The sequence below is a fragment of the Myripristis murdjan genome, chromosome 14 (genome assembly GCF_902150065.1).
Source record: "Myripristis murdjan chromosome 14, fMyrMur1.1, whole genome shotgun sequence".
Lineage (NCBI taxonomy): Eukaryota > Metazoa > Chordata > Actinopteri > Holocentriformes > Holocentridae > Myripristis > Myripristis murdjan.
This window is the reverse complement of record NC_043993.1, coordinates 6,940,701-6,955,278: the sequence shown is the minus strand read 5'-3', so window position 1 is coordinate 6,955,278 and position 14,578 is coordinate 6,940,701. Positions and strand designations below refer to the sequence as shown.

Below are 14,578 nucleotides of genomic sequence, written 5' to 3'. Positions count from 1 at the left end.
AAATAAAATAGCATAGGCCTGGATTCCAATTCAATTCAATTTGATTTATTTGTATAGCCCAGAATCACAAATACAAATTTGTCCCCAAGGGCTTTACAGAAAAATACAACATCCTCTGTCCTTAGACCCTCACATCGGATGAGGAACAACTCCCTAAAAAACCCCTTTAACAGGGAGAAAAATAGGAAGAAACCTCAGGGGAGCAACAGAGGAGGGATCCCTCCCCAGGACGGACAGACGTGCAATAGATGTTGTAAACACAGATAACAAACTACAATTAAGATAGGATTACTTTTTTAACTACTACCTCATACATCTCATGTCCCAGACCTACAATACTGAGACTAAAGTTCATCTGAACTACTTTGACAGGACATAGATACAGTACATGTGCTTTCTCTGTCCCACGATGCCACTTGCTACAAGGCGACATCATCATCACTTGGGAGGTAGGGAAGTTTGGGACGCCGCACCACAGTAGCATCTTCAACCAGGAAGCTCCCCTTCGAGTAAAAACAGACAACATTTTGAGGCAAACATCACTGACCAACAGCATCTCATAGTACACTAACTAAACTAACCACAATTTGTTGACAGGGCCACCCAACTGTGTAAAGTTGGTGAGGCATAGGGAGACAGAAAAGATAAGAATGGGGGACACAAATGGGAGCAGAAAACCTGGAAAACAGACCACTGCTGATGGATTTATTTTTTATATAAGTAACTGTCCTGTTGTGGCAGCTCAGGCGTACAGAATGGGGAGTCTGTGCCTTGTTGTGCCACAACAGTTTTGCTCTGAGTTCATGCACACCAGAGGGAACACTTCAGTATTGAAAGTGAACCTCTTGTGTACAGACAGTACACATGAAGGTGACATGGACTCAAACATGCAGAACTATATACATTTCAACTTTAAACAGATATACATTTAAACTTTAAACAGACATACATTTAAAATTTTAACAGATATACATGAAGAGCTCATTTGCAAAAACAGATCCCCATTTGAGTTTATTAAACCTTTTTAAACTTTTTTGAATTTCTTTATATTTATTTCTATTATTTATATGTTTACTTAGCCTGGCATAATGTTTATTATCCTAAATCATGCTTTGTGTGTGTGTGTGTGTGTGTGTGTGTGTGTGTGTGTGTCTGTGTGTGTGTGTGTGTGTGTATGTGTGTGTGTACTCCAAGCAGTATCAGTGAAACGGTGTATCCATTTTAACAATGGCTTTTATCTGTTTTTGCAAATGAACTCTTCACATTTAAACTTTAAACAGAGACCAACAGCTAACACGTGGCAAACAGAGACTAACACATCCATAAATACTAACACCTGTGATACACATGATTACATGACTAGGTCCCTACACATGATTCTCACAACTAAAACTTCTCTAATTACACCTGGAACACATGATTTGCTAAATCTAAAATCTCACCGTAATCAGCAATTCCACATCATAAATACATAACCTAAAATCCCAATAAATACACGATATAAATACTATAAATAACTACAATAATAAATAACAATCTATACAATTTCAGTGGGACAGGCTCTAAAAAGACAACATTCATAGTGGTAGCCAATGTACACACCATGAACAACACAACACACTACAAGTCAGTTTCCTCTGAACCAACACACAAACGCAACAACACTAACATTTGCACCGGGACACTGCAATGTAGCTCCGTTTGACTCATCAAACAAAGAATTTACACCGGTCGTGTGAATTCATTGTTTGCCTCCTTTGCCAAACAAAACAACCTAACCCTCATCAAAATCTACGTCTGACTCAAAGAGGCCCTCTACCTCCTCGAAGTCAACAACTAACCCCTGATCATCGTAAACACTAAAACTACACAAAACACCTTCATGATCACTAAAATACGTGGGCATGACTGCACAGTTCACATTATACTGTGTTGTTTTAACATAAACGTGATCAATTAGTGTCCCCTTCTCTGTAGTCTCTTGTGTTACATGTTGACTAAAACCTTTTTCACCCATGAATTTGCAAATTGATGATGTTTTTAAAATGTTCTCATTGAAATCCCCCATTATTACAATTGTGTTACTGATTGGATTTAACCAATCAAGTAACTTCCCCAGATTTTGCTTGAATAAAGAAATTGGATAACACGGTGGACGATAAATTACTGCCAACAATATGTTGAATTTGTTGCACAGGCACACCAAACACTCCAGATTCAAATCGGGCACCTGCAGAATATCACAGTCCAAATTGTCTACACTATACAAACCAACTCCACCATGTTCTAGGTTCTTTAGCTCTAACAATTTAGGATTACTGCTACTGTAACACAAGCCTCGAGGACGACTGTGGAAAGTGTAACCTTCAATTTGGACACCGTCTAATGAAGACTGTGCAGTGAGCCACGTTTCTGTCACAGCAATACAGGTAAGCTGTAAATGCTGCGTGCAAGACACCAAATCTACCAGGTGGCGAGTTAAATTTTGAACGTTCATTAAATACACAGAGAAACTGTGTGTATTTAATGAAGGCTCTGGCTGCTCAATCAAAAATGGAGGCATGCTATCCAAGGCCTCCTTTATGGCGTCCTTGCAATAAATTGCCCTCTCTGTAAAATCCTCGATGATCAGTCCAGACAAGGCCCTAACGCGACTAAGCGCTACATATGCCTGCCCCGGTGCAAACACCCTCTTCAAGGACACTACCGCCTCGTCCACAGTGAGTCCTTGCACTTTGTGAACAGTGCAAGCCCACGCTAACCTAAGAGGAAACTGACGACGCAAACCGCCACGCTTAGTAGCTCTATCCTCCTCTGGATCAATGGCAGTAGACTGCAGGCATTCTACTGCTGCATGTGCACGGTTTTTCCTCCTATCTGAACCAATTTTCTCATCATCAAATCTAACATACACAGTGAGAGGAAACGTGGAATCCTCTCCAAAAACTACCTGAGTAACCGTGCCACATGCTCCATTGACCAGGCCGTCCGCAACATCCACGTTCTTACACAACATGACGCGCGCGTTTCTCGCTATACACAAAGTCTCCGGTAGAGACGTGTCCGCCGCAACGCCGTGATGCCCGGGCATCCGTTCCAAATTCCCTGTTGTCCTGTTAGTCACAAAATCCTGCGCCTCAATGGTGACATAATCAGGACAACAGTCAAACAGATAATTTAGGTTGTGCTCACTTACTTGCCTATTCGTCGCAAAGATATGCAAGGCTGAGCTCACCTCGCCGGTCTCGCGCATCTTCAACATTTCAACGTCGCTATCTAACATTGGGGTGGCCCTGGAACGCACTCTTAACCTATTAAGCATCTCTGCAAAAACACTATCCTTCTGTCTAACTATCTTTTTCAGCTCCACGATGCTGAAATTACACCACAGGTCCACACCAACAGGACTACTATACAGAGGCTTCCCTTTAACGGGAGGCAACTGATAGAAGTCCCCGACAGCTATCACACTAACATTACCAAACGGGGAAAAGTCGCCTGTCTGTTTAATCTGTCTTAACCTACCGTGGACATAAGCCAACAGGTTGTGATTAACCATACTTATTTCATCTATAATTAAAATTTGGAGGTGACTTAATTTGGCGCGCAAAGAGTTTAGTTTATCTTCACCCAGAGGGGTGTAAGGTAAACTAGCCTGTTTGCCAATACTCAATGTGTGATGAATTGTCGCTGCATTCAAATTATATGCAGCTATTCCTGTAGGAGCAGTTAACAAAACACAGATATCATCTGGTTGATCACAAAGTGTTGACAGCAGCCTCCCTGCTTCATACTGAATAGCCCTAATTAAATGACTTTTCCCCGTCCCTGCACCACCTGTCACAAATACACGCAGAGGCTCTGGGTTTTTACCCATCACCTTCTGCAAACACCACTGTCTCACCCTATAAAAAACAGCAAGCTGTGTCTCATTCAGAGACCTAACAAGCGCCAAACCCTCAGTTCTAGATAAAATGGACCTGTTTCTCTCTAACTGCGCTACCTGTCTGCCACCAACAATCAAGTCCGGCACATTCACCAGCGATTCAACTAGCTGCTCCTCAGCTATCTCACCTTCCCGCTGCTGCCTCATCTCCTCTAAACCTTCTAGGCGTTCCGCTTCCTGTTCAGGACAAAGCTCACCCCAAACATCCTCATCTACACCGTTATTCTGCGCAGCTATCTCCTGAGCTAACTCAAGGTGAGGACAATTAACCTCAAACCTTGCCCTATTCGCGTCAACAACATCACTAACCGAATGTACAGAGCCGTCGCTAAACATCACCTCACCATCGTTATAGAACTGCTCAAACAGCTCAAAGCCATCAGGTTTGAGGTCTGAGTCAGTTCTATAAGGAAGAAACAACTGCAACAGGCTCTGAAAATGTGCCTCCTCCTCTCTATCCAAATTAAAACGCATGTATCGCACCACTGCAAACTGAGTGCGTGTTCTCCGAAGAATGAATCCTAAGTCATTCTTCAGTTCAATTCTGTCTTGAGACATCTCATTTTTGCTGAGAACACGATACTCAGATGCAAAGGTAGCCATACACATGTTATCAAAAACGTCGCTATCAGGCCTATTTCTATATCTATCTACAATACTAACCATCCACATATCCTCCTCCCGAAGATCACGGGAGGCCGCCATCTGCCTCAACACACTGAGGGGCAAACTCATTCTAACTATTCTACTGCCTGTCGGCACAAACACAACCTTCCTGGAACACTCCCTAAGGTGCATGTTCGTTAGCCTATACACCGCCTCCTGCGCACAAACATCCCTATTGTGTAAATATACACTGCCCAGCTTCCGCAGGGCTTCTTTAGCAGAGAGATTCCCTTGTTTTTTTGCTTCTTTTTGGGCATTAGTCAATAGGAGGCCAATTTCTCTCTCTGCTTTCGTAATATACGATATTATGTATATTACTACTGCGTAGGCGTCGGTGACAAAGCTAATGTCCATGTTTGCGTTCCAGCACTTCAACAACTGTTTACTATATTGATTAACCCAGACCTCGTTCACCCCTCTCCTATAAACTACCTTATGTTTCTTCTCTAAACGCCTATAAGCACACTCAAAGATCTCCTGATTAATGCGCAAACTATGAAACAAATCCTCTACACTTGCAGGAGGCACATCGCATTCCACAGCTTTCTTAACAGCCTCAAGAATTTTGTGTGCAAACTCTTTAGGCATCCTATCCCTATCCTCAAAACATTTACAGGCTGGCTTGTTTTCTGAATTAGATTCAGCCTCACCTGTCTTCTTGTTCTTATCACATTTGCACTCCCGCATTCTACAAATGAATGTGCGCGCAGAAACAGGTTTTGGAAAATTGAAACGACATGTCGTTTTGTGTTTTCTGCATGACTTTGAATGTCGTTTGGAATGTGTTTGAACAGATGACACCGTGTCCAATAGTGTGTCATCATCTGAGGGTAGCTCACACGTAACGTAACGGTCGATAAACTCAACTACCTCCTCATCTGTGTTTTTATCAATTTGGGGAGCACCCTCGATCCAAAATAAACAGTGTACATGTGGTGAGCCTCTTTGTTGAAATTCTACCCTATAAAAGTAATCGATTATTTTACCGATAGGTTGACAGGGAGACATGAGAACCTCTTTCAGAAAACAATGCCACCTGTAGTCAAACATCCGCGCCGCGGTCACAGGATTACGTCGCAACAACGCGCACCTATCAGCCCACTCCAAATCCTCTACCGTCTGCGATCTGCCTTCCTGTTTCAGGATGCTGGTCAGAAGATTCTGCCAGCGCATATCCGCAGACGAAAACGAGCAAAACCACGTCGGAATGCCTAACTGTCGCACACAAGCCATCACGTCCTTCTGGACAGACTGCCAGAAGGCCGGAGTTCCTCTGATGGGTTTAAGAAACCTAAACCCATCATCACACGCCAACAACTGCTTCAAGGCGTCCGCATCTGCTAACACATCCTCACTAATCCGCTGAGGCCTCTGACCTCCTTTACCCTTACGCAACGCAACAGAAACACTGGACACTACCTTGTCCAACTCCGACACGTACTGAGCAAAAAATATATACTCTACATTACGCGCAAAACGACCGTCGGCATGCATAATCCTATTATTAAGATAACGCGCCAACGTCAAGTCGTGCCACCGACCATCATGGAATGTCTTACCGCCCGTGGGAAACAACACTGGAAAACACTTTGCCTCATTCGTGTGGTCAGAAAGCATTCTTACCGGACTATTCCCTTCTGCAGGCGCAATGTTCAAAATATCCTTAAAATACTGATCTAAAGCTTCCTGACCAATATCAACAGGCATAAGACAAGTGTCCTGAAACATGCAGTGCTGTTGTCTGTCATGTAACAGTTCATCCTGTCCTATGTCTGCTGATTCCGCTAGCTCACACATTTCACTCTGAACCGTAACCTGCCCTAACCTAACCTCAGCCTCATCCTCACTGCCTGACTCGGCCTCTTCCCTCTCCCTATCTTCCTCCCTAACAAACTCATTAACCCAGTGCTCATTAAATTCAATATCTCTATAGTGAACATTTGTCCTCTTTAAGTACTCTAGCGCCTGTCTTACACGCAACGTATCCACAAACTGGTACTCGTAATGCCCTTTATAGGTGAGTTTCCGCTTCAGCTTAACCTGAAGCAGAGACCCTTCCATACTCGAACGAGGCAACACATTCACAGTCTGAACAATGTTGGCTGGAACACATGTCACTGGTCCATGTACTCCATTCTGCCCGCCTTTAGGCAGTGCCAACATTTTCATGAATGGAATGTGTAACGCAATAAGATGCTGTTCTAAACTATTCAAAGATCCCAGTTCAGCAGGAATGGGATCAAGCTCCAAGTTATTAACCCAGCATTCAGCTGGCATCTCACCTGAACTAAGCTTACGATCACACGTGTAACAAATCCACAAGTGACCACGCGCTGAATCCAACAAACACGGCGCAACACACTCACCACTACACCTATGCAAATATTGCTGGCCTATACACCTATCTGCCACAGCCGCTGTCGCTGAACTTTGCCTATAAGATTCCCTATCACAACTAACCACCTGATATCTAAAAAACAACCTATGACACACACAGCACACAAAATCAGGTCCATCTCTGACCTTTTCTAAAAACTGATCCATAACAAAACCAAAATCTTTAGATTTCTCTAACTTCTGCTTCCTGCCTAATCTAACACTCGAAATAACTCTCTTTTTATACTCTCCACTATCATGATACTTCCTCTTAATACTTTCTACAACTTTCTCCCTGTGCTGAATGCTGTCCCTATATTTGGCCGAACCTGTGGCCTTAACTCTCTCCCTGTATTCTTTGCTATCCCTATATTTGACCAAAATATTGCCCTTAACTCTCTCCCTATGCTCACTGCTTTCTCTGTATTTACTAATACTCATCTGTCTAACCCTTTCTCTGTGGGGCAAATTCTTAGAATACTTTTCTACACTGCACAACCTAGCCTTCTCCCTAAACAACACATTTTCCTTATACATCTTCCTAATAGTTAACTGCCGTTTCTCCCTAAGCGGCATATTAAACTTTTCCTGCATCCTTTGCTTCCTCTTCAGATACTTGGACAGAGACTTTCTACCTGACACTAACTCCCTAGCAGCCTCCACGTCCTTGACACTATCCTGTACACCTACAACAGAACCTACGACATCATACCTAACCGCTGTGTTGCCACCATCTACAACATCCATCATTCTAGGCCTAATGCTGTAACCTGTGACTTCACTAATTTTACAATACCCAAAGCAACTCTGCAGTCCAGGCTTAAATACACAAACCACATTCTCAAAATGCTGTCCCATGACATTCTCTAAGTAAATACACTCCGCTGACAAATGCCTACTACTGCAGCTATACTTTATCCAACGTCCGTCATGGAACGTAAACACACTAACGCCTAACCAATCAGCTGTCGCCTGGATTTCCACCTCTGTGGCCCAACTGCCGACACGTCTCATCCTGGACTGCTCAATATACCCTAACACAGAGGAGTACTCACTTCTCAAAAGACTCTGATATCTAGCCGTGTTCCTTTCTAACTCTTTACACACAGCTAACCTAATCCTACGATGGTGCTTCTGAGAACCACTCACAGCCTGAGAGATGGCTCTGAAGAAGCAGTTCCCATCGGCCACAATCCTCTCTTTGCTACAAGGAACACCTAAAAACCCCTCCTCTGTGGCTACCGGACTAACAACCTTCACGCAATCGACGTTCAACTTTGTGCATAAAGCACGACAAACATCTAAGCCGAGGGGATGGAAGACCAGCTCTTCACTTCTCACCTCGTTAACAAATTCGACGTCCAAATTGACCTCTCGGACATCGAAACTCTTGGATTTCTTCGACATACAAGTGTCGGAAGAAATGACGCGCTTTCTGCCATCAGCCACTGTTTGTTCTGCCGCTGAACCGCTGCTCACCTCGCTGGAGAAAGTCAACACAGAAATGCCAGACAGTGCCGGACTTGCGGCAATGCTGACACCACACTCAGGCACACAAACGCCTGCAGACACCTCACTTTTTCTCCCAGCCTCAGTGAGCACACTAGACTCTGGTGCTGGAGCAGCGCTCATCCCAGTGACGAGACTCTCCACAGACACACCAGACCGCGCTGGACTTGCACCTGTGCTGACCGTCACACCACACAGCTCAAAGAGCTTCTCCCTCGAACGGAGACTGTCGGCCAAACGACAGATGTAGTGGTGCAGGTCGTCGAGACATGCGAAATGCAGAACCACGCTTGTACCGTTGTGGTGCAACAAGCCAGTGTTACTGCGTGAGTGACTGTCGACCACAGCGAACCGTCCACCCTCACGCACGATGGCAGTGGTGTTTCCGCACATTGTCAAAAGACATGTGGTGTATTGACTGAAGATTCTCTCCAGTCCATTACGCAAGCTGATGAATACACCGAAATCGATGTATTCACCTTCGGTCACGCCTACTTCGCCTAACACCGTGTCACCAAAACCGAACCTAAACACCTGTCCGTCTAATTCCAGCTGTTGTGGCAAATCTGGCACAGACAGCAGATTAGACACATGGCTGAAGATGTTGAGGTCACGCAAACTCGTGTACAACTCATCACCTTCAACCAACGCGCGATCCAAATCCAGCCTGTCCCACGAGAACGCGCTCCTCACTGTGTGTTTGGCTAAGCTGACCAAAGCTATAGCCATACACTGCACTCCACCATACACAAATCGGGCATTTCCCTGATGAAACGACCCGCGCACAACTTTAGCTAGCCTAATCCTGCTGCTATCTATGTTAGACCCTGTTGCCACAGCATTAGCGCTAGACTCTGACTTAACATCTCTAACACAAATAGAAGGAACAAAAACAGCCTTAGCTTTGAAGATCTTCTGTCGCTCCTCTGGGACGGCAGGGCCCGCTGCGGCGACCTCCTCCTGACCGGCGACCACTCCCGGCACCTCGCTGGCCGACTCCTGGGCTGTCGCCTCCACCTGATTAAAAAAAAAAAAAAAAAAAAAAAAAACACAGCAGTGAGATTTTGGCAATGAAATGTCGTTGCTTGGCTTCCGGATTACAGCAGAGATGGAATTGTGGGACCGTTTAAAAATTAAATATAGTCTATATAACTAGTGCGATATGGTCTATATAACTAGTGCTAAAAAACAAGAGCTAAATAATAATGAGTGCAATTGAGAGTAACTAGATGAAACAGAATGTAAACAACAGACTAAATAGTGTAAACAACTGAATACACAGTGTAAATAATACTGAGTGCAACTGAGAATAACTTCAATCAATCAATCAATCAAACCTTTATTTAAAGCCCCGAAGATCATTGAGGTTACTTGATAAAACAGAATGTACACAACAGACAAATATGAAAACAGGAGAACCATTTTCCTGCTACCTCTCAATGCTAACTCACATATTATATTTAAACAAAGACAAACCTGCTGCACCGCTGGTCTGGGCGCGGAGGCGGACACGGTCCCACGGGCTGGTGAAGGTCTCGCCGGCACCTAAAAAAGATGGGGAAGAAAAAAAGCTTCATTTACATAATGCACTCATTCACTCGGGTTCTGCACGTTATAAAAAGTACTCTGCAGCACCTCCGGGACGGCCGGGCACGCTGCGGCGAGCTCCTCCCGGACGACGACCACCCCTGGCACCACGCTGGACGACTCCACCTGACACAAGACAAAAAATAAAAAAAAAATCAAACAAGGTCTCACTAAATCACAGGAGAACCATTTCCCTGCAACCTCTCAAAACGATAACTCGCATATTATATTTAAACAAAGACAAACCTGCTGCACCGCTGGTCTGGGCCCGGAGGCAGGCACGGTGACACGGGCAGGTGAAGGTGTTGCCAGCACCTAAAAAAGATAGGGGAAGACAAAAGACTCATTTCAATAATGCACTCATTCATTCGGGTTCTGCACGTGTTATCAAAATACGACAAAAACAATCCACATAGCTCACATACTAAACATGATACCAACCTGCCGCTTTCCTCCTCTACGCCTTGTGGCAACACCTTTCGGCGAACGCCTCACACGGGAAGTCTAAAAGAAGGAAAACAAACCTTGTTAAATGCAGTCTTAAATTCAATTTTGTCCAGGACATACACACGTACAATAGACTTTGCAAGCAAAGAAAAAAAAAAACACAACAAAAGATCTATATGTATAATATAAAGGAAAAAATGTAAAAACAGTTGGTGGATGAGGAATGCGGATGCCGAGGGGAGCCACATGCACTGGAGCAGCCTGGGACCTGAGCCACACAACCACCAGCAGCATGATGACCTGACTCAAAAAGACACAGCACGCACTCGGAAAAACTCACAACCATTCACACACACACTCACACAGAGACAAGGGGAAACATCAGAGGCAAACCCGTTTAACATTTTATAACTTAACAGAAACACCTTAAAGTCAAAACTAATATGGATTACTTCTTAATATATAAATATAATTCTCAGGCAGTTTACCTGGCCAGCTGGCAGAAGGGCAGTGACGTCGCTGTCCGAGGATGGCGAAACCCTCTCCATGGCATCCAGGATGTCGCCGCTGAACCAGACGGGGTTGGACGGGAGGACAGACTCTTGCACCGGAGATGCTCGAATCTTAAAAACCACAACAAAAAACAATTATCACCATTAAAAAAAAACACACACACACACACACACACACACACACACAAAATAAAGGCATAAAACCAGAAAAGATGTACAAATGTACAGCCAGAAAATGACTCAAACACATTACCTTGCCCTCCTGTCCGACGACAGTCCACTCCAGTGGGTCACGGTGACGGGGCGCGGGGCTGTGTCCAGTCACAACCAGCACGGGGGAGACCCTGGCACGAGGCGATGTCCGGGGGGGCACCGAGGGAGGAGGAGGAGGAGGAGGAGTCAGCTGGCGGACCGCGGCGTCCCACAGGGCCTGGACGAGGATCGGCGTTCCATCGCTGTCGCTGAGGTGCACCTGGAAAACAGTGAAACGCAGAACACATTGTGCTCAGCTGGTGTATCGAAAATGGAAACCTCCAACTCCTCCATGTGTCATGTCACAACAACAAAGTATGCTGTACTTACACCGTCACGGCTCCACAGCTCCAAACGGTCCAGAGGGAGGTGCTCTGCCACAGACACGTATGGGAGACCTGCCGCAAAAGTGAGAAACATCATACATTCTGGTAATAAATACAGTCATGTAAAACATATGAGGTTAGGTTCACGATACGTCAGTTATAATCAAACTGATGACCAAAACTAAGACGTACCCATGCGTGCTGCGACACGGCGGTACTCCTGGCGGAACAGCTCCTGCAGGCCAGGCTCGATGTTCAGGCGTGGAGGGAAGTCCAGCACGAACACCTACACACACACACACACACACACACACACAGGAAAAAAAAAAATCACATTTAGAATCACATTTAGGTTTCTAAAAAAGCACATGTGAAAACACACGCTTACTGTGACAGCACAGGACAAAACAAATACTGTCAACTGCAAATTAAACACACCTTCGCCCAGCGGTTGCAAACTGTAGCCAGGAGAGCACCGAAGTCCAGCGACGCCTCTCCGATGTTCCTGCTGGCTGTCAGGTTGTTGCTCGGGGCGAGCACACACACCACGTCCGGGGTCCAGGGGAGAGCGGCGTGGGACACCTCCGTCCTCAGCTCTGCTGCATGCGCACCTGGAACAGAGAGAAAAGAAAAACACAGAGGTACCTCCGGCATCGCGACGATCCCATCCACCAGGGCCCGCAGGTGGGAGTCTCCCACGACGAACACCATCTGCAACGACAGAGACACGGCTTTAGAACATAGACACCGACTTCTTACGACAAGCACTGTGTTTCTGAAAAAGAAAAACTAATACCTTCTGGTCCGGCTGCAGGGCAGGAGTGACCAACTTGAAGCTGCGCTGGGTCAGCTTCGAAGTCGGCCATCTCCGCACGCGATGGCGGTACCCTGTACCGCGCCCTGTGGGGTTGACAACAAAGTTAAGGATGATGACACAAAATTCGTACTTCTTCACACAACATTCAAACTGCATCAGTTAAATATTAAAAAAAAAAATAAAAAAAATGTTTGATACTTACGAGCGACGAACTCGGGGACAGGCGGCTGGGGGATCCATGGCAGCGGCTGCGCCATCCTCTGCTTCAGGGCCTGGGCCCGCCGGTGGGACTTGGCACGGGGCATCTAGGAATGAAAAACAAACAAACAAACAAAAAAAAATAAAATAAAATTTCCTCCAAAATTCAAAGAAACTTTAAAAATTCAAGTGAATCTGTGCCAATCATACTCACAGACAATGCTTTCCCAGACAAGGTCAGCCTTCAAATACACAAATGTTTCAACTTACCTTGGCAGTGCGTGTGTGTGTGTGTGTGTGTCTGTGTGTGTCTGTGTGTTGAAGGAGTGCAAATATGTGTGTTGATTAACAATTAGTTATGTGTGTGTTTTTAAATGGAATAAATGTATTTGTGTTAAGCGGTTCTGGATCAGACGATCACAGATGTAGGTGCAGGTAGCTCGCCGGTCAATCGCAGGTCAGTCGCAGGTCAGTCGCTCTCAATAGCAGCCAAAGCAAGACAACACCAGATCTCACAGCCAATCGATATCAATATCTGTAAATTAAAGAAAACATGTTTGATTTAAACATTACTTGTCTAATAGAAAAAAACAATACATTTAATTGAACAGAACATTACTGAAAGCATCCTGAATACACTTAGCTGAAGCAATTATTTAGGTTTTAATTTTAAATAAGGTCTTTCTCTCTATAAAATGCTTAAGACACAAACCAGCATCCATATTGTGTTCAAGTAATCAAAAGAAAATGGCCAACAACACAACTGTGCTGCTCAAAACAGAGACACATCTTAAGAAAACCTTTTCCTCTCAAAATCATAATAAACCAGCAAACTGGCATCCTAATTACATTATTTGCTTCCTCATTACACAGAAAGTGGCTGACACAACATCTCACAGCTTAGCCATGCCAGTGGACACAGACACACCCAACTAAATACATCACAAACTACAGTTCCTGCATACAGCAAAAGACACACGCCCGCATGGATTTTTTTCTTATTACAATTAATTGTCAATATTAAATGAAATACTTTTTCACCCGAGGAAAATCTTCTCTTACAATCATATAAAACCAACCAGTAGCGCAGCTTTGCATGTGACACAGCAACACCTGCTCTATGGAACCACTTTTGAACAGACAGAAGCCACACACTCAAACTACATACATCATAAGCTTAGTTCCATGCACATAAAACATGATAGCAAACTACAAAAAACACACACACGCCAGTTTTCATCATCAAGTCAAATAATTTCCATTCGTCACAGCAAGAGAAAGTTTACATCTCACAATCTGGTTGAACCGCACACACCCACACACACACACACTAGCAAAGCTATGATTGGTGTACATTCAAAGAGCAGATATAGCTCTGTCACACAGCCACACACACTCAGCTCAAGTACATATCACTAACTCAGTTCCATGCAAATAAAACCTAATATCAAAATACACACACACACACACACACACACAAATGCAATTATTCATCATCAAGTCCAATAATTTTCCTTTTCCACACAAGAATAAGTTTTCCTCTCAAACCAAACACTAGCACAGCTTTGCCTATATCTGCTCTTTGAATGCACACAAGCCACACACACACACAGCTCAACAACATATATCACAAACTCAGTTCCATGCAAATAAAACCTTGTAACTACAAAAAAAAAAAAAAAAAAAAAAAAAAAAAAAAAAAAAAAAAATCACACACGAGTGAAATAATTTTCCTTTGTCACAGCAAGAAAAAGTTTGCCTCTCAAAATCTTATGGAACCACACACTAGCACAACTAGGCCTAAGACACAGCTTTTCTTTATATGGGCACAAAATGGCCAACACAATGTCTCTCAGCTAAGCTACACAGAGCTAGGCCTATGACACAGCTTTTCTTTATATGGGCACAAAATGGCTGACACAATGTCTCCCAGCTACACCTG

The 14,578-nt window shown here is 44.3% G+C and overlaps 1 protein-coding gene across 1 annotated transcript; it reads right to left on the bottom strand.

Moving 5' to 3' along the window:
• Window positions 1-419: 419 nt before the first annotated feature.
• LOC115371593 (uncharacterized) lies at window positions 420-12,743 on the bottom strand. The gene is made up of 16 exons (XM_030069047.1): window positions 12,641-12,743; window positions 12,418-12,521; window positions 12,060-12,332; window positions 11,814-11,907; window positions 11,626-11,693; window positions 11,297-11,515; window positions 11,020-11,154; window positions 10,526-10,588; window positions 10,331-10,399; window positions 10,133-10,210; window positions 9,974-10,042; window positions 9,371-9,514; window positions 8,598-9,049; window positions 8,330-8,471; window positions 4,004-4,123; window positions 420-503 (listed from the first exon to the last, which is right to left on the bottom strand). The coding sequence occupies exons 1-16, from the start codon at window positions 12,741-12,743 to the stop codon at window positions 420-422; spliced, it is 2,217 nt and encodes a 738-aa protein (XP_029924907.1).
• Window positions 12,744-14,578: the final 1,835 nt, after the last annotated feature.